This window comes from Leptodactylus fuscus, chromosome 6 (assembly GCF_031893055.1).
Source record: "Leptodactylus fuscus isolate aLepFus1 chromosome 6, aLepFus1.hap2, whole genome shotgun sequence".
NCBI classification, from domain to species: domain Eukaryota; kingdom Metazoa; phylum Chordata; class Amphibia; order Anura; family Leptodactylidae; genus Leptodactylus; species Leptodactylus fuscus.
The window spans coordinates 21,867,209-21,890,832 of NC_134270.1; the positions used below are offsets into that span (position 1 = coordinate 21,867,209).

Below are 23,624 nucleotides of genomic sequence, written 5' to 3' on the forward strand. Positions count from 1 at the left end.
GAGCTGTGTATCTAATCCTACCATGTGTGATACTGTCTGCTGAGCTGTGTATCTAATCCTATCCTGTGTGATACTGTCTGCTGAGCTGTGTATCTAATCCTACCATGTGTGATACTGTCTGCTGAGCTGTGTATCTAATCCTCTCATGTGTGATACTGTCTGCTGAGCTGTGTATCTAATCCTATCATGTGTGATACTGTCTGCTGAGCTGTGTATCTACTCCTATCCTGTGTGATACTGTCTGCTGAGCTGTGTATCTAATCCTATCCTGTGTGATACTGTCTGCTGAGCTGTGTATCTAATCCTATCATGTGTGATACTGTCTGCTGAGCTGTGTATCTAATCCTATCATGTGTGATACTGTCTGCTGAGCTGCTGTATCTAATAATATGTGTGATACGGTCTGAAGCGATGTGTATCTAATCTTATTATATGTGATACTGCTGAGTTCCTGTGTCTAATCCTACCATGTGTGATACTGTCTGCTGAGCTGTGTATCTAATCCTATCATGTGTGATACCGCTGAGCTGTGTATCTAATCCTATCATGTGTGATACTGTCTGCTGAGCTGTGTATCTAATCTTCTCATGTGTTATACTGTCCGCTGAGCTGTGTATCTAATCCTACCATGTGTGATACCGCTGAGCTGTGTATCTAATCCTATCATGTGTGATACTGTCTGCTGAGCTGTGTATCTAATCCTATCATGTGCGATACTGTCTGCTGAGTGGTGTATCTAATCCTACCATGTGTGATACTGCTGAGCTGTGTATCTAATCCTATCATGTGTGATACTGCTGAGCTGTGTATCTAATCCTATCATGTGTGATACTGTCTGTTGAGCTGTGTATCTAATCCTATCATGTGTGATACTGTCTGCTGAGCTGTGTATCTAATCCTATCCTGTGTGATACTGCTGAGCTGTGTATCTAATCCTATCATGTGTGATACTGTCTGTTGAGCTGCTGTATCTCATAATATGTGTGATACGGTCTGAAGCGATGTGTATCTAATCTTATTATATGTGATACTGCTGAGTTCCTGTGTCTAATCCTGTCATGTGTGATACTGTCTGCTGAGCTGTGTATCTAATCCTATCCTGTGTGATACTGTCTGCTGAGCTGTGTATCTAATCCTATCATGTGTTATTCTGTATACCGAGCTGCTGTATCTAATCCCATTACGTGTGATACAATCAGCCATGTTGTTATACATGATACAACTACACTGGGGTAAGGCTATAAATGAGAATACTAATGGCCATGACCATCGTGCAGCATTTACACAATCTAGAAATTCTGAATTTCACCAACACAACAAAACAAAATGAAATCACATTTACTAAATAAAAGGCAAAATACAAAAAAAAAAAAAAATCCAATTCCAAATTAACCCCGAAAGATATTTACAATTTTTTTCAGCTTCCAGTTACAAAAAACCAAGATGGCGGCATCTCCGGGGATTGCAGAAAATTACAACTTTGTAGCAGCAATGTAATTACTGACAATCTAGGAAGGTTCCATTGAATGGTGGAGGGTAGGTGGGAGGAGGGGGAGGGGCTCAGCTGCATATCCGCCTATAGAATGGATACATGTTATATACAGACTCCTCCGCTGTCGCCAGTTTTGTATTTGCTTTCCTTACTATAATATTTTTAAAAAATTTGAAAAAATTGGTACAAACTGATCAAACTGTTTTCTTTTATTCTTTTACACATTAAAAAAAATCATAAAATTCGAAGATTAAGATGAAAATTTTTGAAAAAAAAAAATAAAAGAATTGAGCTGGATCTGGAGTGGCGGGGGTTACTCCGGGTGGTCGCCATGTGAACGCTTCCGAAATCCAACTTATGTAACGTTACATAAATGCTCGGAGGGAATTCCATCTGACAAGGAACAGCATATGGATCTCATCTGCTACACCGGAGCCCCTCCCCCTCCAGACCCCCCCCCCCCTATATACAGTACACAGAGTCTCTCCTACTCACTGTCAATCACCCCCACCCCATATTTACCTGCACAGACGTGAGCAACAGAACACCCGACTGCAGCAAAAAAAAAATTTTTTTATTTTTCAAAATCCTGTCTAATTTTCGCTTTTATTCCCACCAGATGGCCGTAACGTGGTAAGCAGTCCCGTGTCGCGTTCGCCTGTTGCTCGCCGATGTAAACAGCTGATTAAACACCTGCAAACACCGTCCCCTCTCCTGTAAACCCCGGCAAAGCCTATATTTAGCCAACAAATCCCTCATTATTTTTGGATTCTCACATTTGCAAATTTCACATGAATCTTCCTGCATTTACGGCCTAATGATCACCCCCCCCCACAAAAAAAAATTAAAAAACAAATCTACATTTATACATGTACATATTAACCCTTTCACCTAAAAAAAAATAAAAAAACACAGAAATGGTGATTTAAGAAAAAAAAAAAAAAAAAAAAATTAACCCCTGAAATTCTGGAGAAATTCTGAACAAGCGTTCCCCATCTATGGGCACTGGAGCAGATCTCGTACACAAGCGCCCCCCCCCCCTTCTTGTCATATTTACCTTGGCAGCATGGGTGAAAATGGAATAATGAGGGGGAACAAAAATTAAAAAATTCAGCTAATTGAGATTATATTTTAATAAAGACCCCCCCCCCCCCTGTATTTTTTTTACATTAGAAAAAAAAAAATCAAAAACACTCCCTGCTCTATGGGAACTGCAGGAAGACATTTTTAATTTTATTTTATTTTTTTGCAATGTTTTTGAATTTGTGCACAATGTAACACAAACCAGGTCGCCTCCATGTTTGCTGCCTCGAGCTGCCGCTTTTATGGCTACATCGTCATAGTAACAAGGATGAGAGGATACTCACCGTGATGGTCGTCTCCTTGTTCTGTTTTTTGGTGGGTGATGGGGACCCGGGACTCTGTGGAGAGAGGCAAGAAGCATCGTCAAAGCTGGTCTCAATGTCTGACATTTTTTTGTGATGCCAATGTCTCGGTGGTGTCGGGTGGAGAGGAAGGACGGCTCAGGAGCTGAACATTAGCCCTGCACGCTTGTAGGGATCTGCATGAATTCTGTCACCGTGTCCTGAGGTAACAGCGAGGATCGCTTGCCACATGAAGCTCATGTACTCTGCCCAGTCAAGCAGCACATGAAGCCAAAATGCACTCACACCTCCCTTATGTCATCAGCACGCGGACTAAAGGGCTAGCGCAGACGCTCGCAAGGACCGGGGCTCGCTAAACAAATCTATTCAAGTGCAGGGAAATCCCAGAATGGCTTGTACAATGGAGGCAGAATTTTTTTTTTTAAGCCATTCATTCTCATTTTTGAATTTTTTTTCCGATCCCTATAGCCGGTCCCTGAGACATGATATTAATACTCAACACATCCCATAAAATAATACGCTAAACCGCGGATTCTTTGCTTTTTGTAGGGAAAGGGACAGAAAAATAAAAATTCCTTAGGTTTTTATTTTTGTAAAAAATAATGTTCCACTTATTATTATTTTTTTATATATTTTAAAATATTTCATAATTCATACAATTAGATATTGGTTTATTTTTTAATATTTTTTTTTATTTATAGGTTTTCCATTTTTTAACATTTTCAAAAATTTACACGTAAAATAAAATTTTTAAATTTCCTGTTTGCAATTCAACATGTCCCCCGTTTTATTTCTCTATATTCCATATAGTATAGTAGTATAGACTACCCTGAGCAATAATCACTACTTATGGTGCGGACTATCTGGGAAGGGGGGGGGGGGGGGGAGTCGTTATCCGCACAGTACGGTGCAGTCCTCGTCTTGGGCGTTATTATATTGATGTTGACGTCCTCGCCGCCTCTTGTCACTATTATATATTATAGTGAGTCGATGGAATTTAGGCAGCGATGATATAACAGATGACGGTGAAGATGTACGAAGCTCAAGACAATCAATATCCATCACAACCTGAAATGTTCTATAGATTCTACTTTGCAGCCTTCAGGATTAAAAATGACAAATTTCGGAAAGTGGCCACATTTGGGTTCTACGGTAAAAAGCCAAATCTCACTTTATAGATAAAGGGGTCGCCTTGTGACAACCAGCGGTGGGCCCGGCTTCTGAACCCATATACTGAAATGAAAAGACCACTGTGTAATTCATAGACGGGGCAAAGTCTTGTGAGATACCGTATATACTCGAGTATAAGCCGACCCGAATATAAGCCGAGGCCCCTAATTTTACCATATAAGGGTGCATTCACACTGAGTAAACGCTAGCTTATTCTGAACGTAAAACACGTTCAGAATAAGCGGCGTCTAAAGCAGCTCCATTCATTTCTATGGGAGCGGGGATACGAGCGCTCCCCATAGAAATGAATGGGCTGCTTCTTTCACTCCGTGCAGTCCCATTGAAGTGAATGGGGAGTGCATGAGCAGAGCTTGCCGTATACGCCGGCACTCCCCATTCACTTCAATGGGACTGCACGGAGTGAAAGAAGCAGCCCATTCATTTCTATGGGGAGCGCTCGTATCCCCGCTCCCATAGAAATGAATGGAGCTGCTTTAGACGCCGCTTATTCTGAACGTGTTTTACGTTCAGAATAAGCTAGCGTTTACTCAGTGTGAATTCACCCTAAAACTGGGAAAACTTATTGACTCGAGTATAAGCCGAGGGGGGAAATGCAGCAGCTACTGGAAAACTTCAAAAATTAAAATGGTTTTTGGGTACAGTAGTTGCTGGGTGCTGGGGAAGGGGAGGGGGTGTTTTGGTTGTCTGTCTGCCCCTTCCCTGAGCTTGAGGACTGTTTTTTCTTCCCCCACTTGGAATTCAGTCTGGCTGAATATAGGGTATCTGCAGTGCTCCTATTAACCCCTTCCAGATGGAACAGGAGCACTGCAGATCCCCTATATTCAGTAGACCGGGCACTGTCAGACACAGGGATACCTAATGTGTATAATGTGTTTCACAGTCATTTTTTTACGGCTGGTCATAGACAGCTTGACTCGAGTATAAGCCGAGGGGGGCTTTTTCAGCACAAAGACTGTGCTTAAAAATTTGGCTTATACTCGAGTATATACGGTATGTAGAAGGGGAGCTGTCATCTTAGTAGTGGTAAAATGGGCCCACAACGGGCTTTGAATTGACTTCCCCAAATCCTTATTATAACCTTCTGATCAAGTTTTCTTCTTCATTACCAACAAAAAAAGTTCCACTGTTGAGAGGAGTTTTAAGCCGGGTTCACACTGGGGTTTTTGGACTGGATTTTGACGAGGGAGTGTTCGCGCCACGGACTCAGCGGTGGATTCTGCCTCAAGAAAGGGCATGTCGCTTCTTTTTGAATTTAACGGGAGGCAGTTTTTTGAGCCAGATTTTGACGCGGATTCCCCATCAAAGTCCTGACCAAAAAAAAAACAGTGTGAACTCGGCTTTATACAGACCTTACCACTCAACAGAATAGGGTTTGGGACCAACTAGGGATGGTCCCTCTCTCTATGCTACATGGTCTGTCTCTATGGTGTGCATACTTAATACTGTCCACCATAGAAGGAACTGCTACCAAGCTTATAGAGGAGCACCCTAAGTGGAGTTCCTTCTTCTACGATGTTTACATGCCCCAAAACAGCATTTGGATAGGGGTAACTCCTTTGAAGGGTAACCACTGTGGGAACCACCCTGCATCATAGGATCAGGACTACTGAACTCTCTCTAGATAGACAGTTGTTATTGTCTATCGATGTAATGAACAAATTTTTGTTTTTCAAAAAGTTCTAATGATCAATTTCCCCAAAAAAATAATTTTGTAAAAATATAAACAAGTATAAATAATATTAAAATATTCAAGTAATAACATTCATTTAATTAAAAAAAAAAAATTCTCAAGTGAATGGTCCGTTGACCGGTTCTTGGCGGCTTCCATTGTCCTGGTGGTGAATTATTTAGCTTTGAGGTCATTTGGTCAATGGGATATAATTGAATCCCATCATGAGCAGTAAATAGGAAGCCAATGTGCTAGTGATGCAGTCATTTATGGGTAATTATCTGGGTCCAGGTCAACTGAAACCTCAAGAATGACCCACCTGCTCCTCATTATGGAACAATAAGACATGGTGAAGATCGTTTTGCCCCCTGCACGGATTTAGAGGGGCTGCCAATAATTATATATATATATATATATATATATATATATATATATATATATAGTATGGGGAGAGGTCAAAGCTGAGAAGGAGAGATTGTCAGCTGAGGCCAAGATATGTCCATTCTCTAATTACCCCTGTATAGGGTAAGTTTTGTGATTTCACGTCAAGCTGTAAGATGCCCCTTAATGTAATCAGGCTCCTCCTATTTGTACAAGAAGGATCCATTTCGACAAAGCTAAAAAGTGTGGGGTGTCCAATGTTTGTGTCTCCTCCCAAGGCGTTACCAGCCTGACATTGGATTTCTGTAACAAAATTGAGCTTTACTTTTGGACAATTCAAAAATCAGTTGGACAATCCAATTGCCCATTAGATTCTACGTGCCAGTGAAGTGGGCAAGTCTCTGAATTGGACAGACTTTATCTCCTCTGGTGACTTTATGACTGATACATCTATAGAACATCTGGTCTGATATTTGGCTCCTCAGGCTTCTCGATGATGTCTTCGGGATCCCTTTGGTGGTCTCCATCTTCCTTCTTGATGACAGTCATCCTTCTCTTTTATGGCCAACTCTTCCAACTAAATTTTCATGGTTTCCAATGTGCTGGATCTTCTCATCAAGGTGTCCATACTCACCAGACTAAAGTTGATGAAAATTGGCAATTTCAACTATACCGAACATTTATGATGGTAAAATTTGTTAATCATTCTATCTGAGTGACGACCATCATCATCTGGAAGGGATTGACCAGGAATGAAAATATTAGTCTGAGAATTGGATGAAGATCATGCAATCTTATGAAAGAGCTTTCACAAGTTTCTAAAAAAGCCCTCAAACCGTCTTCATCTCGAAAGAACGTTCGCAGAAAGACTGTTCATCCTTCTCCAGGTGTCAGTGAACAGTTATGGACACAGAGTAGTGTCTAAGTATATGGCCACAAAGATGGTCACCAGATGATCTAATGTAAGGCCTCCTTAAAGGGGTATTCCTATCTTGGCATATGATTATATCCTTACAAAGTCTCAGCTATTTTTGGACCTCGCATACAAGTGAATGGAAAGTCTTGCACAGGTGTAGACCTCTTGAATTTACCTAAGTCCATGAACGGGCTTCCATTCTCAATACAGATGCGGGACTGTTATCTATCAGATAATTATAATATATCTTATGGATAGAGCCATATATGACGAGGCAGAAATCAAGAAGGGCCAGAAGGACTAAGATGTGTGTGGCCATGACATGATCAGCCACCAGATGATCACACTTAATAGTTGTTCAACCACCTACTTATTTCTGTCTAATGTGTATGGCCACCTTAAAGGGATATTTCCATCTCACCATTTGACTATATCCTTAGTCTACCTTAGCCACAGAAGTCAATGGAGACGCTCACACATGTGTAGGCCTCTCTCATTCGGGGACCCATTCTCAATGGTAGATGCAGATCCCAGAGGAGGGACACTAAACTATCAGGCATATCCTATGATACCATATCCTATCAAATCCTACCATATCAGGCATATCCTATGAGCCATATATGCCGAGATAGGAAAAACCCTTTAAAGGTTCTCGGAGTTCCAGTCTAGTAGAAGGTTTGACTCGACTTCCTCAAGGATCCATAAATTTGTTTACTTCTCTAAAGTCATCAAAGGTGCCAATACTTTTTCTGTTTCGGCCACAAGAGTCTTCTCGTCAGTCTATTACAAGATCATTTATAGGTCTTCAATGATGATGCCAAGGCCAGATTGACGTCTTCTGTAGATCGTCCATTTAGGATTAAAGATATATGACATACATAGTAAAAAAAAAAAAAATACAAAAAAATACAAACAAACAAAAAATCAAAAACATCAATACAAAACGAAAATTTTTTAAAAAATATGAAGCTTTTTACAAAAATAGTGAGCTGAAGTAATAGTCATGTAGAGCTTTGTATCTTTTGTACAAGCAGCGGGGCAGGAGGGGTTAAGCTGACAAATATCAGATGATGGCGCCCATTAAGGGGCTCTGTCTTCCCTCCGCAGACGAGCGCTGATATAATGTTACAGTCGATGATACGAGATTGCTGCAATTTTTTACACTCCACAAAACTCCGTCAAATAACTGCAGAGAGGTAAATGCCGCATGAGGAGGGGGAAGAGCAGGGACTGCGGAACGGCACAGGATCCGATAGGACCGATATTATGGAAGCCCTGAAATCTGCAACCAGCACTGCAGCCCCTGATGGCTTCTACGCCATATAGCCTGCAGCTGCGTCACCTGGATATAGGACACACAGGGCTATTCCTGGAGGCCCCATAGATACAGCATGCGACTACCCCTCAGAGTCTGCATTCATTAGTCTTCCCATAATTCCTTGCACTGCAGCAGATCCCTAGGTGGGAGGAAACTTCTGCACAGCTCATACTGGATGTACTAGCTCATGAATAAAATGCAAGTACTACAGTATACACTGACACCTACATAGAGCAGATGAATACTAACACTATCCAGCACTGAGGATCTCCTATCCACGACCAAAATAGTTTGTACAATATAATTAGAGGGTGACGTTACCACTTAAAGGATAATGCCATAAAGCGGTTTCTACTATATGACGCCCCCTCCTCCACACTGTGGTCTCTACTTTGATCTACTCTATGCCCAGAAACTGAACGTGAACTGGCAGCTGCAGAGGAAGACGGGATCTCCAGCGAACAGATGTTTCCTTATGGGGCCAATTGGATGGAGTCCATGATGGGAAATGGCAGAGAATCATATGGGCAGAAATACAAGAATGATGCAAGCATGGAAGAAAATACAGAATGTATATCTGTAAATTTAAAGGGGAACTTTAGCCAAATATATAACCCTTTCGTTATTGTACATTGTGACCAGACAGAACCCAGAACAAAAATTATGATTCATACATTACAATCAACTACACATCTTATACTACAGTGCAACTATTCATCTATTAACCTGTATATCATATCTGAGAGGTTGTCACAGCCCCGCCCCCTGTTACTCACATCACTGATAATATAATGACACGTGATCAGACATGAGATCCACACACCGTATACTACAGTACAGCTATTCATCTATTACTACTGACAACCAGCCTGTGTATATAATATTGAAAAGGTTGTCACAGCCCCGCCCCCTCTCTCAGGTTTGTAGAATTAATAATAATCTTACACAAACTATTTTATATAAGGATACATGTTATAAGGATACGCGGTTTGATGATGCCCCTCCCTGTTTCGCTGAACAGTCTTGGTGTACACTCACTCACCTGGGGATCACCACTGGGTTTTCGGACGGTCACATGACCAATATCCTGCTGATGTAACGGAGATCCTGAGGGATGGAATCCATTTACTGAAAAGACATTAAAAAAAAAGTAAAAAAAAAAAAGTTTACATTACAAGGAAGTCATGTCCAGTAGAGATGAGCGAACACTAAAATGTTCGAGGTTCGAAATTCGATTCGAACAGCCGCTCACTGTTCGAGTGTTCGAATGGGTTTCGAACCCCATTATAGTCTATGGGGAACATAAACTCGTTAAGGGGGAAACCCAAATTCGTGTCTGGAGGGTCACCAAGTCCACTATGACACCCCAGGAAATGATACCAACACCCTGGAATGACACTGGGACAGCAGGGGAAGCATGTCTGGGGGCATAAAAGTCACTTTATTTCATGGAAATCCCTGTCAGTTTGCGATTTTCGCAAGCTAACTTTTCCCCATAGAAATGCATTGGCCAGTGCTGATTGGCCAGAGTACGGAACTCGACCAATCAGCGCTGGCTCTGCTGGAGGAGGCGGAGTCTAAGATAGCTCCACACCAGTCTCCATTCAGGTCCGACCTTAGACTCCGCCTCCTCCGGTAGAGCCAGCGCTGATTGGCCGAAGGCTGGCCAATGCATTCCTATGCGAATGCAGACTTAGCAGTGCTGAGTCAGTTTTGCTCAACTACACATCTGATGCACACTCGGCACTGCTACATCAGATGTAGCAATCTGATGTAGCAGAGCCGAGGGTGCACTAGAACCCCTGTGCAAACTCAGTTCACGCTAATAGAATGCATTGGCCAGCGCTGATTGGCCAATGCATTCTATTAGCCCGATGAAGTAGAGCTGAATGTGTGTGCTAAGCACACACATTCAGCACTGCTTCATCAAGCCAATACAATGCATTAGCCAGTGCTGATTGGCCAGAGTACGGAATTCGGCCAATCAGCGCTGGCCAATGCATTCTATTAGCCCGATGAAGTAGAGCTGAATGTGTGTGCTAAGCACACACATTCAGCTCTACTTCATCGGGCTAATAGAATGCATTGGCCAGCGCTGATTGGCCAGAGTACGGAACTCGACCAATCAGCGCTGGCTCTGCTGGAGGAGGCGGAGTCTAAGGTCGGACCTGAATGGAGACTGGTGTGGAGCGATCTTAGACTCCGCCTCCTCCAGCAGAGCCAGCGCTGATTGGCCGAATTCCGTACTCTGGCCAATCAGCACTGGCTAATGCATTGTATTGGCGTGATGAAGCAGTGCTGAATGTGTGTGCTTAGCACACACATTCAGCTCTACTTCATCGGGCTAATAGAATGCATTGGCCAGCGCTGATTGGCCGAATTCCGTACTCTGGCCAATCAGTGCTGGCCAATGCATTCTATTAGCTTGATGAAGCAGAGTGTGCACAAGGGTTCAAGCGCACCCTCGGCTCTGATGTAGGAGAGCCGAGGGTGCACTTGAACCCTTGTGCACCCTCAGCTCTGCTACATCAGAGCCGAGGGTGCGCTTGAACCCTTGTGCACACTCTGCTTCATCAAGCTAATAGAATGCATTGGCCAGCGCTGATTGGCCAATGTATTCTATTAGCCTGATGAAGTAGAGCTGAATGTGTGTGCTAAGCACACACATTCAGCTCTACTTCATCGGGCTAATAGAATGCATTGGCCAGCGCTGATTGGCCAGAGTACGTTACTCGACCAATCAGCGCTGGCTCTGCTGGAGGAGGCGGAGTCTAAGATCGCTCCACACCAGTCTCCATTCAGGTCCGACCTTAGACTCCGCCTCCTCCAGCAGAGCCAGCGCTGATTGGCCGAATTCCGTACTCTGGCCAATCAGCACTGGCTAATGCATTGTATTGGCTTGATGAAGCAGTGCTGAATGTGTGTGCTTAGCACACACATTCAGCTCTACTTCATCGGGCTAATAGAATGCATTGGCCAATCAGCGCTGGCCAATGCATTCTATTAGCGTGAACTGAGTTTGCACAGGGGTTCTAGTGCACCCTCGGCTCTGCTACATCAGATTGCTACATCTGATGTAGCAGTGCCGAGTGTGCATCAGATGTGTAGTTGAGCAAAACTGACTCAGCACTGCTAAGTCTCTGCATTCGCATAGGAATGCATTGGCCAGCCTTCGGCCAATCAGCGCTGGCTCTGCCGGAGGAGGCGGAGTCTAAGGTCGGACCTGAATGGAGACTGGTGTGGAGCGATCTTAGACTCCGCCTCCTCCAGCAGAGCCAGCGCTGATTGGTCGAGTTCCGTACTCTGGCCAATCAGCGCTGGCCAATGCATTCTATTAGCCCGATGAAGTAGAGCTGAATGTGTGTGCTTAGCACACACATTCAGCTCTACTTCATCAGGCTAATAGAATACATTGGCCAATCAGCGCTGGCCAATGCATTCTATTAGCTTGATGAAGCAGAGTGTGCACAAGGGTTCAAGCGCACCCTCGGCTCTGATGTAGCAGAGCTGAGGGTGCACAAGGGTTCAAGTGCACCCTCGGCTCTCCTACATCAGAGCCGAGGGTGCGCTTGAACCCTTGTGCAGCCTCGGCTCTGCTACATCAGAGCCGAGGGTGCGCTTGAACCCTTGTGCACACTCTGCTTCATCAAGCTAATAGAATGCATTGGCCAGCACTGATTGGCCAGAGTACGGAATTCGGCCAATCAGCGCTGGCCAATGCATCCCTATGGGAAAAAGTTTATCTCACAAAAATCACAATTACACACCCGATAGAGCCCCAAAAAGTTATTTTTAATAACATTCCCCCCTAAATAAAGGTTATCCCTAGCTATCCCTGCCTGTACAGCTATCCCTGTCTCATAGTCACAAAGTTCACATTCTCATATGACCCGGATTTGAAATCCACTATTCGTCTAAAATGGAGGTCACCTGATTTCGGCAGCCAATGACTTTTTCCAATTTTTTTCAATGCCCCCAGTGTCGTAGTTCCTGTCCCACCTCCCCTGCGCTGTTATTGGTGCAAAAAAGGCGCCAGGGAAGGTGGGAGGGGAATCGAATTTTGGCGCACTTTACCACGTGGTGTTCGATTCGATTCGAACATGGCGAACACCCTGATATCCGATCGAACATGTGTTCGATAGAACACTGTTCGCTCATCTCTAATGTCCAGAATAGTGCAAATAAGAGAGGCAGAAGGGGCAAAAGGAGGCATTACTACTGCATGGAGGTCCGACGTAGACACTGAGTTAGGGGTATAAATGGGGCATTACTGCTGTGTGGAGTACTCAGACAAGAAGTCATCATGGTGTACTGCACAGTCAGAGAGAGAAGTCATCATGGTGGACTGGACAGTCAGAGAGAGAAGTCATCATGGTGGACTGTACAGTCAGAGAGAGAAGTCATCATGGTGGACTGTACAGTCAGAGAAGAAGTCATCATGGTGGACTGGGCAGTCAGAGAAGAAGTCATCATGGTGGACTGGGCAGTCAGAGAAGAAGTCATCATGGTGGACTGGACAGTCAGAGAGAGAAGTCATCATGGTGGACTGGACAGTCAGAAAGAGAAGTCATCATGGTGGACTAGGCAGTGAGAGAAGAAGTCATCATGGTGTACTGGACAGTCAGAGAAGAAGTCATCATGGTGGACTGGACAGTCAGAGAGAGAAGTCATCATGGTGGACTGGACAGTCAGAGAAGTTATTATGGTGGACTGGACAGTCAGAGAGAGAAGTCATCATGGTGGACTGGACAGTCAGAGAAGAAGTCATCATGGTGGACTGGGCAGTGAGAGAAGAAATCATCATGGTGGACTGGACAGTCAGAGAGAGAAGTCATCATGGTGGACTGGACAGTCAGAGAAGAAGTCATCATGGTGGACTGGACAATCAGAGAAGTCATTATGGGGGACTGGACAGTCAGAGAGAGAAGTCATCATGGTGGACTGGACAGTCAGAGAAGTCATTATGGTGGATTGGACAGTCAGAGAGAGAAGTCATCATGGTGGACTGGACAGTCAGAGAAGAAGTCATCATGGTGGACTGGACAGTCAGAGAAGAAGTCATCATGGTGGACTGGACAGTCAGAGAAGTCATTATGGGGGACTGGACAGTCAGAGAGAGAAGTCATCATGGTGGACTGGACAGTCAGAGAAGTCATTATGGTGGATTGGACAGTCAGAGAAGAAGTCATCATGGTGGACTGGGCAGTGAGAGAAGAAATCATCATGGTGGACTGGACAGTCAGAGAGAGAAGTCATCATGGTGGACTGGACAGTCAGAGAAGAAGTCATCATGGTGGACTGGACAGTCAGAGAAGTCATTATGGTGGACTGGACAGTCAGAGAGAGAAGTCATCATGGTGGACTGGACAGTCAGAGAGAGAAGTCATCATGGTGGACTGGACAGTCAGAGAGAGAAGTCATCATGGTGGACTGGACAGTCAGAGAAGTCATTATGGTGGACTGGACAGTCAGAGAGAGAAGTCATCATGGTGGACTGGACAGTCAGAGAAGAAGTCATCATGGTGGACTGGACAGTCAGAGAAGAAGTCATCATGGTGGACTGGACAGTCAGAGAGAGAAGTCATCATGGTGTACTGGGCAGTGAGAGAAGAAGTCATCATGGTGGACTGGACAGTCAGAGAGAGAAGTCATCATGGTGGACTGGACAGTCAGAGAGAGAAGTCATCATGGTGGACTGGACAGTCAGAGAAGAAGTCATCATGGTGGACTGGACAGTCAGAGAAGTCATTATGGTGGACTGGACAGTCAGAGAGAGAGGTCATCATGGTGGACTGGGCATTGAGAGAAGAAGTCATCATGGTGGACTGGACAGTCAGAGAAGAAGTCATCATGGTGGACTGGACAGTCAGAGAGAGAAGTCATCATGGTGTACTGGGCAGTGAGAGAAGAAGTCATCATTGTGGATTGGGCAGTCAGAGAGAGAAGTCATCATGGTGGACTGGACAGTCAGAGAAGAAGTCATCATGGTGGACTGGGCAGTGAGAGAAGAAATCATCATGGTGGACTGGACAGTCAGAGAAGAAGTCATCATGGTGGACTGGACAGTCAGAGAAGTCATTATGGTGGACTGGACAGTCAGAGAGAGAAGTCATCATGGTGGACTGGGCATTGAGAGAAGAAGTCATCATGGTGGACTGGACAGTCAGAGAAGTCATTATGGTGGACTGGACAGTCAGAGAGAGAAGTCATCATGGTGGACTGGACAGTCAGAGAAGAAGTCATCATGGTGGACTGGACAGTCAGAGAAGTCATTATGGTGGACTGGACAGTCAGAGAGAGAAGTCATCATGGTGGACTGGGCATTGAGAGAAGAAGTCATCATGGTGGACTGGACAGTCAGAGAAGAAGTCATCATGGTGGACTGGACAGTCAGAGAAGAAGTCATCATGGTGGACTGGACAGTCAGAGAGAGAAGTCATCATGGTGTACTGGGCAGTGAGAGAAGAAGTCATCATGGTGGATTGGGCAGTCAGAGAGAGAAGTCATCATGGTGGACTGGACAGTCAGAGAGAGAAGTCATCATGGTGGACTGGGCAGTGAGAGAAGAAGTCATCATGGTGGATTGGGCAGTCAGAGAAAAAATCATCATGGTGGACTGGACAGTCAGAGAGAGAAGTCATCATGGTGTACTGGGCAGTGAGAGAAGAATTCATCATGGTGGACTGGAAAGTCAGAGAGAGAAGTCATCATCATGGTGTACTGGGCAGTGAGAGAAGAAGTCATCATGGTGGATTGGACAGTCAGAGAGAGAAGTCATCATGGTGGACTGGACAGTCAGAGAAGAAGTTATCATGGTGGACTGGGCAGTGAGAGAAGAAATCATCATGGTGGACTGGACAGTCAGAGAGAGAAGTCATCATGGTGGACTGGACAGTCAGAGAAGAAGTCATCATGGTGGACTGGACAGTCAGAGAGAGAAGTCATGACGGTGGACTGGACAGTCAGAGAAGAAGTCATGATGGTGGACTGGACAGTCAGAGAAGAAGTCATCATGGCGGACTGGACAGTCAGAGAAGAAGTCATCATGGTGGACTGGACAGTCAGAGAAGAAGTCATCATGGTGGACTGGACAGTCAGAGAGAGAAGTCATCATGGTGGACTGGACAGTCAGAGAGAGAAGTCATCAAGGTGTACTGGGCATTGAGAGAAGAAGTCATCATGGTGGACTGGACAGTCAGAGAGAGAAGTCATCATGGTGTACTGGGCAGTGAGAGAAGAAGTCATCATGGTGGATTGGGCAGTCAGAGAGAGAAGTCATCATGGTGGACTGGACAGTGAGAGATGAAGTCATCATGGTGGATTGGGCAGTCAGAGAGAGAAGTCATCATGGTGGACTGGACAGTCAGAGAGAGAAGTCATCATGGTGGACTGGGCAGTGAGAGAAGAAGTCATCATGGTGGATTGGGCAGTCAGAGAAGAAGTCATCATGGTGGACTGGGCAGTGAGAGAAGAAGTCATCATGGTGGATTGGGCAGTCAGACACCATGTTGTGGCGCTATTAGTTGCACCTTGTATAGTGGTATTAGTTAGTCAGTATGTGGTGGTAATACTGTTTATAACCGTAATGTGACTGTATTAGTTGTCCCTTGTAGAGTGGTGTTATTCAGTTACTATGTAGTAGTATTAGGTTATCATTGTGTGGTAGTATTATTTTTTCATTTATTTAGCAACAATGTGATGGTAATATGTGACTTCATCTGGCGGTATTATTTTTTTCCTTGTATATTGATGTAATTCAGTTACTGTATGGTGGCAATATATGGTAATGATGTGGGGGTATTATTTTTCCCTAGTAGAGTGGCATTATTCATTCACTACGTAGTGGTAATACTGTATGTGGTCACTGACTGCAGATAATAGGAAATAATACACAAAGTATTAGAAAGTTCCAAAACTTGTTACTGTACAGCGATTGATCTCTGACTGCGCTGGCCCTTTAATTACAGACCAGGATAAGACCATTGTTTTCCGCCTGGAGGTGTCTCTCCCCCCCCCCCCCCCCCCCGACAGCCAGCAGTTTTAATATGAATCACACAATGTTATTTGATGACCCGATATCTCGCAGTCACCGCGGTCACATGACATCTGTCACATATAATCAGAATTAACAATGTGAGAAATGGAACATTCCAGAGAATGAGAGGTGACGAGTGCCGGGAGAATAATAATCTGATAATAATCACATGTATTGTTCTGAAATGTACGAGAGATGAGAAAACATCACCAGGATATAGAAGAGGATGAGATACAGAATATACAAGATAGAAAAATGATTAGGGAATAGAAAAACTCTTAAAGGGGAAGTCCACCTTATAGCGAAATCCCCTATTACTAAGATTAGGGTATTCCTGGGAGTAATGGTGCAGCCATATTGTTTTCAGACATGAGATCCGCACACCTTGCACTATAGTACAGCTATTCATCTATTACTACGGACAACCAGCCTGTATATCACGTCTGAGAGGTTGTCACAGCCCCGCCCCCTGATACTGACATCACTAATATAATGACATGTGATCAGACATGAGATCCTCACACCATATACTACAGTACAGCTATTCATCTATTACTACTGACAACCAGCCTGTATATCATGTCTGAGAGGTTGTCACAGCTCCGCCCCCTGTTACTGACATCACTGATACAATATAATGGCATATGTGAGAGGTTGTCACAGCCCCGCCCCCTGTTACTGACATCACTGATATAATATAATGGCATATGTGAGAGGTTGTCACAGCCCCGCCCCCTGTTACTGACATCACTGATATAATATAATGACACGTGTGAGAGGTTGTCACAGCCCCGCCCCCTAATATGACATCACTGATATAATATAATGACACGTGTGAGAGGTTGTCACAGCTCCGCCCCCTAATATGACATCACTGATATAATATAATGGCATGTGTGAGAGGTTGTCACAGCCCCGCCCCCTGTTACTGACATCACTGATATAATATAATGACCTGTGAGAGGTTGTCACAGCCCCGCCCCCTGTTACTGACATCACTGATATAATATAATGACCTGTGAGAGGTTGTCACAGCCCCGCCCCCTGTTACTGACATCACTGATATAATATAATGGCATATGTGAGAGGTTGTCACAGCTCCGCCCTGTTACTGACATCACTGATATAATATAATGACACGTGTGAGAGGTTGTCACAGCCCCGCCCCCTAATATGACATCACTGATATAATATAATGACACGTGTGAGAGGTTGTCACCATATTTTTTGGGTTTCTTCTGGTTCCCATCTCAGAACCTAGACTCGCTGAATTCTATATGTAGTCGGGGCCTTGATGGACGACCGTGCTTCAATATGGCCGCCATACAGTTCTACCCCCTCGTACTACTGATACGTGGCTCTTGGCGCAGTTTCTGGCCAGCTGTCGCCCTGTTTACCAGCCTCGGGGCCGTGCCCTGTACCTGTAGATCAGGTTCGGGGATTGTTCCCATTAACCAGTCAGATTTATAAATAAGTTGTCTCTTCCGAAGCCTCTTAAGACATTTTCCTGCAGCTCGGTTGCCGTAGCAACTGGGTTACTGAGCATTAGAGGCAGAGAGCCAAGGAGGACGCGCAAAAGTAAGAAGAACCTACAGGGGGCGCTGACTTATATCCTCTTACAGCCATCTTTCTTGGTTGCTGGGAGACGAGTAAAGATGGCGGTTCCTCCATTGTTATATCATCAATATTATGGTATAATCTGTGGGGGAGGGGAGCTGCAGGAGCGAAGGGTTAATCACAGGAGAGCCGAGCCGAAAACTTGTCTACAATTAGGTGTATGGAGGAGACGCCATATTGTATTCCTCTTGCAGTTTGTATCACACATAAGAGGCTTAGATACACCATGACTGTATCACATATGAGAGGCTTAGATACACAGGAATGAATTAGTCATGAGAGGGACTTAAATACAGCTAAGCAGATAGCATCACACGATAGCAGACGGTATCACATATAATGGGATTAGATACACAGCTCAGCAGACAGTATCACACAGGGTAGGATTAGATACACAGCTCAGCAGACAGTATCACACAGGGTAGGATTAGATACACAGCTCAGCAGACAGTATCACACATGATAGGATTAGATACACTGCTCAGCAGACAGTATCACACATGATAGGATTAGATACATCACTCAGCAGACAGTATCACACAGGATAGGATTAGATACATCGCTCAGCAGACAGTATCACACATGATAGGATTAGATACACAGCTCAGCAGACAGTATCACACAGGATAGGATTAGATACACAGCTCAGCAGACAGTATCACACATGGCAGGATTAGATACACAGCTCAGCAGACAGTATCACACATGGTAGGATTAGATACACAGCTCAGCAGTCAGTATCACATGATAGGATTAGATACACAGCCCAGCAGACAGTATCACACATGGTAGGATTAGATACACAGCTCAGCAGACAGTATCACACATGGCAGGATTAGATACACAGCTCAGCAGACAGTATCACACATGATAGGATTAGATACACAGCTCAGCAGGCAGTATCACACATGATAGGATTAGATACACAGCTCTTACATCATCTCACCTGTTGGCAGTGACGTCTTCTTCACTAAAGGACTTTTGATGCTCACAGGTGAGGTGTTCGGTCTTTCCCACGTCGTCTCTGAAACAGAAATAAACAACATTTACACGCATGTAATATGATGCAGTTACATGTCACATGGTCAGGAGATAAACATACAGATAGAGATTATTCATGTACCGTACAGTATGGCGTTGGCTCTGGACATACAGTAATCTAATCCTAGTCTGGAGATATTCTTGGTATATCTGATTCCTGACCCCCATAGTGTACAAATAACACTAACATCCACATGCTCATTAGCACAACCTACTGATCTCAGGTGGTACTGCAGGCTTCTTCATTTGATGCACTGTAATTACTGGATAATTCACCCAAGTGGTCTGGGCTTCTTCATTCAAGTCTATGGGAGTTACAATTCTGTTGTTTCCACTCGCTAGCCTGAGATCTATGTTAGTGCTGCCCCCTATTGAACGCAATAAATCCAGATGTCCACTGGGTCACAGGTGAGTAGTTCGAGCAATGGCGTGATGGTAAAATGATGGCGTCCTGCGCCTTTAAATTTGACAATGTTTTTGACCCACCACAGTCAATAAAAACAAAAACAAGTGAAAATTAAAACCATGATTTGCATGAGGGACTGATCTGCTGTCATGAATTAATTATGTTGTTTACAAAGAAACGGGTGCGAGAGAAGAGATAAGACCGCCGCCGCCGCCTCGCCAACTGATCCATCGCCCCGATAACTTCTCTGAGTCTTAAATAATGGGTGAGAATTAATGAGTCTTCTGAGCCGGAGCCCGAGTGCCAAGACGAGAATGAAGATGATGGATGCGATTTATTTGCTCTGAACATTTGATGACTCCGGGGGCGAGATGGTCGGGAATTTGGCTGGGACCTCTTGTGGTCGGGAACCTCATGTGATGTCGACCTCATCCCTCAGATATTGTTTATGCGGATACATAGAGTGTAAAAGGAGGAGTCTAAGACACAAAGTGGTCAATGAAGTGTCGAGGGTCAAAGATTACTGATTGAGCGCTGCAACTCCTCCTGGCAGATTACGGAGCAGTCGCATTCTGAGCAGACAGATCACTAAGCACTCTCCTTCTCCTTCTGATCGGCCATATCACTGAGCACTCTCCTCCTTCTAATCCGGCATATCACTGAGCACTCTCCTCCTTCTAATCCGGCATATCACTGAGCACTCTCCTCCTTCTAATCCAGCATATCACTGAGCACTCTCCTTCTCCTTCTGATCGGCCACATCACTGAGCACTCTCCTCCTTCTAATCGGATATATCACTGAGCACACTCCTTCTCCTTTTGATCGGCCATATCACTGAGCACTCTACTTCTGGTCAGACATATCACTGAGCACTCTCCTTCTGATCAGACATATCTCTGAGCACTCTCCTTCTCCTTTTGATTGGACATATCACTGAGCACTCTCCTGATCAGACATATCACTTAGCACTCTCCTGATCAGACATATCACTGAGCACTCTCCTGATCAGACATATCACTGAGCACTCTCCTGATCAGACATATCACTGAGCACTCTCCTTCTGATCGGACATATCACTGAGCACTCTCCTTCTCCTTTTGATTGGACATATCACTGAGCACTCTTCTTCTAATATGACATATCACTGAGCACTCTCCTTCTGATCAGACATATCACTGAGCACTCTTCTTCTGATCAGACATATCACTGAGCACTCTCCTTCTGATCAGACATATCTCTGAGCACTCTCCTTCTCCTTTTGATTGGACATATCACTGAGCACTCTTCTTCTAATATGACATATCACTGAGCACTCTCCTTCTGATCAGACATATCACTGAGCACTCTTCTTCTCCTTTTGATTGGACATATCATTGAGCACTCTCCTCCTTCTAATCCGACATATCATTGAGCACTCTCCTTCTGATCAGACATATCACTGAGCACTCTCCCTCTGATCAGACATATCACTGAGCACTCTCCCTCTGATCAGACATATCACTGAGCACTCTCCTTCTGATCAGACATATCTCTGAGCACTCTCCTTCTCCTTTTGATTGGACATATCACTGAGCACTCTCCTTCTAATATGACATATCACTGAGCACTCTCCTTCTGATCAGACATATCACTGAGCACTCTCCTTCTGATCAGACATATCACTGAGCACTCTCCTTCTGATCGGATATATCACTTAGCACTCTCCCTCTGATCAGATATATCACTGAGCACTCTCCTTCTCCTTTTGATTGGACATATCACTGAGCACTCTCCTCCTTCTAATATGACATATCACTGAGCACTCTCCTTCTGATCAGACATATCACTGAGCTCTCTCCCTCTGATCACTATATTATTGAGCACTTCCCCTCTTAGCTACCTCTTGTCCAGTTCAAAGATCTCAAATTCACTTCTCCATTTTCGTACTGGTTTTTGGTTTCGCTTTTAATATGACTGTGTGGTAGGCAATGAGGAAAAGCACGGGAAGAATTTACAGCACAAGTTGTGAATGCAACAATCTCAATCTTTACTCCAGGGTGGCGCAGGCCTAATGGTTACACCAGCTAGGGGTAGTTGCGCTGAATAGGAGTATGAAAAAAATTGGCCAGACCAATGGTCACCTCAATGTATACCTGGTATCGCATAGTCTTCTGACCTCTGATTCATAGGTCGCGCTTTGCCTGGACGATTGGCTCGCCACTACCACCTGACTCCTTTGTAAGGACCTACAGTCCTCTGTCATACCATGTGACTTCAGCTCCTGGCTACCACCTGCCCCCTGCTGCAAGCCTTTATATCACATACTGTATAACAAGGACCCCTAGTGTTAGGAGTGGACACTACAACATGTACACAAGGTGGGGTACCACAACCCACAGGGTATGGTCAATAAAACTGTGAAAGGCTGAATACCCAAAAGCGCTGTAGTATCTTTCTCTTAAAGAGACAGTATTGTGGATATAAAGGTACGCGTATTCTAGGTAAGTGGCCTGGTTAGCAGTACTAGGGGACGTGTCGCTGGAATCTGGAGCAGGGCTGATCTGTGATGTGAATGTAAACTACAGGGCATCTTGTGTTCCAGTGGGTACAATGGTAGGTGTATAGCACAGGTGGAGCGGCATTGTTGGTATCAATCAGCTCCAGCTAATCAGCGGCAGATAACGAGCCCGGATTTAATCAGGCACAGGTGACGGCACAGCTGGAGATGATTACTCATTACCTTCTCCCACAGATGGATTTATGGATTTATCTCTCTTTTCTCTCAGGGTTTAACCTATTGAGATCCCAATATATTGATGAGGGAGCAAAGTATTGGCAAAGTAGGAGCAGTAACCTGCAGCAATGGCAAGAGAGGTCTCCAGGCAAGACAATATGTATATATATATAGAAAGCCGATGGCTGGTCAGGTAATGGAGGGGGTGTACATCTCGCCCAGACTACTCAGATGGGTGAGATGAGAAAACTCCAGGAATGTTTGTTCTCAGCAGACAACTTTCATCTGCTGAGCATTTTGGTAAATGCTCAGTATTGGGCTGGATTTTTAGAAATGGAAGGTAGGTTGGTAGTGGGACCTGTAATTCCACCCCCCTCCAGTCCACACTTTGGGGATGTTCCGGCAGCGGCTCAGAGTCACCTCGTCAAGGGAGGCTTAAGAAGCCAGCTCCAGCAGCAACACTTGGGCAGAGCTTGGCTGGAGAGCTGACAGAGAGGTCATGTTTTTGGGAGCTGTGTCCTGAATGATTCTACTGGCTTTTGGATTTCTGTTATTCTAGGTGAGGTAACCTATTCTATGTTTAGTTAGTGCCTAGCCGGGCAGGGATTTATTTTTGTATTGTTTCCTTTGTTGCTGCTGCACCATATTTTTGAGTGAAAATAAACTCTACCTTTGTTCTGGACTAAAAGAAACTGGACTTGTGTGTCTATGCCACCCACCTAGCAATCCCAGACCCTAACAATATATATATATATATATATATATATATATATATATATATATATATATACCCAACATGACAGGATGGTCTTATACAAGGTTCATATAGAGTATAAGACATGTATTCAATGGAGCATACCGGAGACTATGTATGGAAGCCATAAGACCACCAAGAGAGGTCTGCAGGCCATGAAACAGGCAAGACAACAGAAAGGAGACAAGATCCTGTATATATGTTAATGACAGCACAGCCCTATACATTGTCCATGTACAGTACAAATATCCAATGGAGAATGATGATGCTATACATGGAATCAAAGAAAAAACCAAAGACCAAGTCTCAGGCCGAGCCAAGGAAAAGCCAAGAACATCCTGAATCCATCATGTCCTGATTGTGTCTTATTCGGAGACTGGGGGCAATAACTATAGCGATCCCATATACAGGCTATGATTCTCCATGGCCTCCTGTAAACTGATATAAGACTGGGCATCACCGGACATGGACTATGTTCACACCTGCGACCAGTCTCCATGCAGGACTTCTCCTCTGTCGCTTTCAGTATAAGGCTGAGTTCACACAGAGTTTTTTGGTCAGGATCTGCCTCAAAATCAGCCTCCAAAAAAGCCTTCCAATAGGACTCTAAATATGACGGACCACAATATAGTCAATACAATGCGCCAGACTTCGTGTGTAACTGATGTTTTAGCAATCCGCCCTGTTGTAAGCGATAGCGATAAA

At 44.4% G+C, this 23,624-nt stretch overlaps 1 protein-coding gene across 3 annotated transcripts in view; it reads right to left on the reverse strand.

Annotated features, from left to right (window-relative positions):
- Positions 1 to 23,624, reverse strand: part of GAS7 (growth arrest specific 7) — a 118,041-nt gene that overhangs the window by 15,305 nt on the left and 79,112 nt on the right. For all 3 annotated transcript variants that reach the window (XM_075279514.1, XM_075279513.1, XM_075279515.1), the window contains 3 exons: positions 18,951 to 19,028; positions 9,395 to 9,480; positions 2,860 to 2,913 (listed from right to left, as the gene is read on the reverse strand). In XM_075279514.1, the coding sequence (XP_075135615.1) occupies positions 2,860 to 2,913; positions 9,395 to 9,480; positions 18,951 to 19,028 (218 nt within the window). The remainder of the gene's footprint in view (positions 1 to 2,859; positions 2,914 to 9,394; positions 9,481 to 18,950; positions 19,029 to 23,624) is intronic.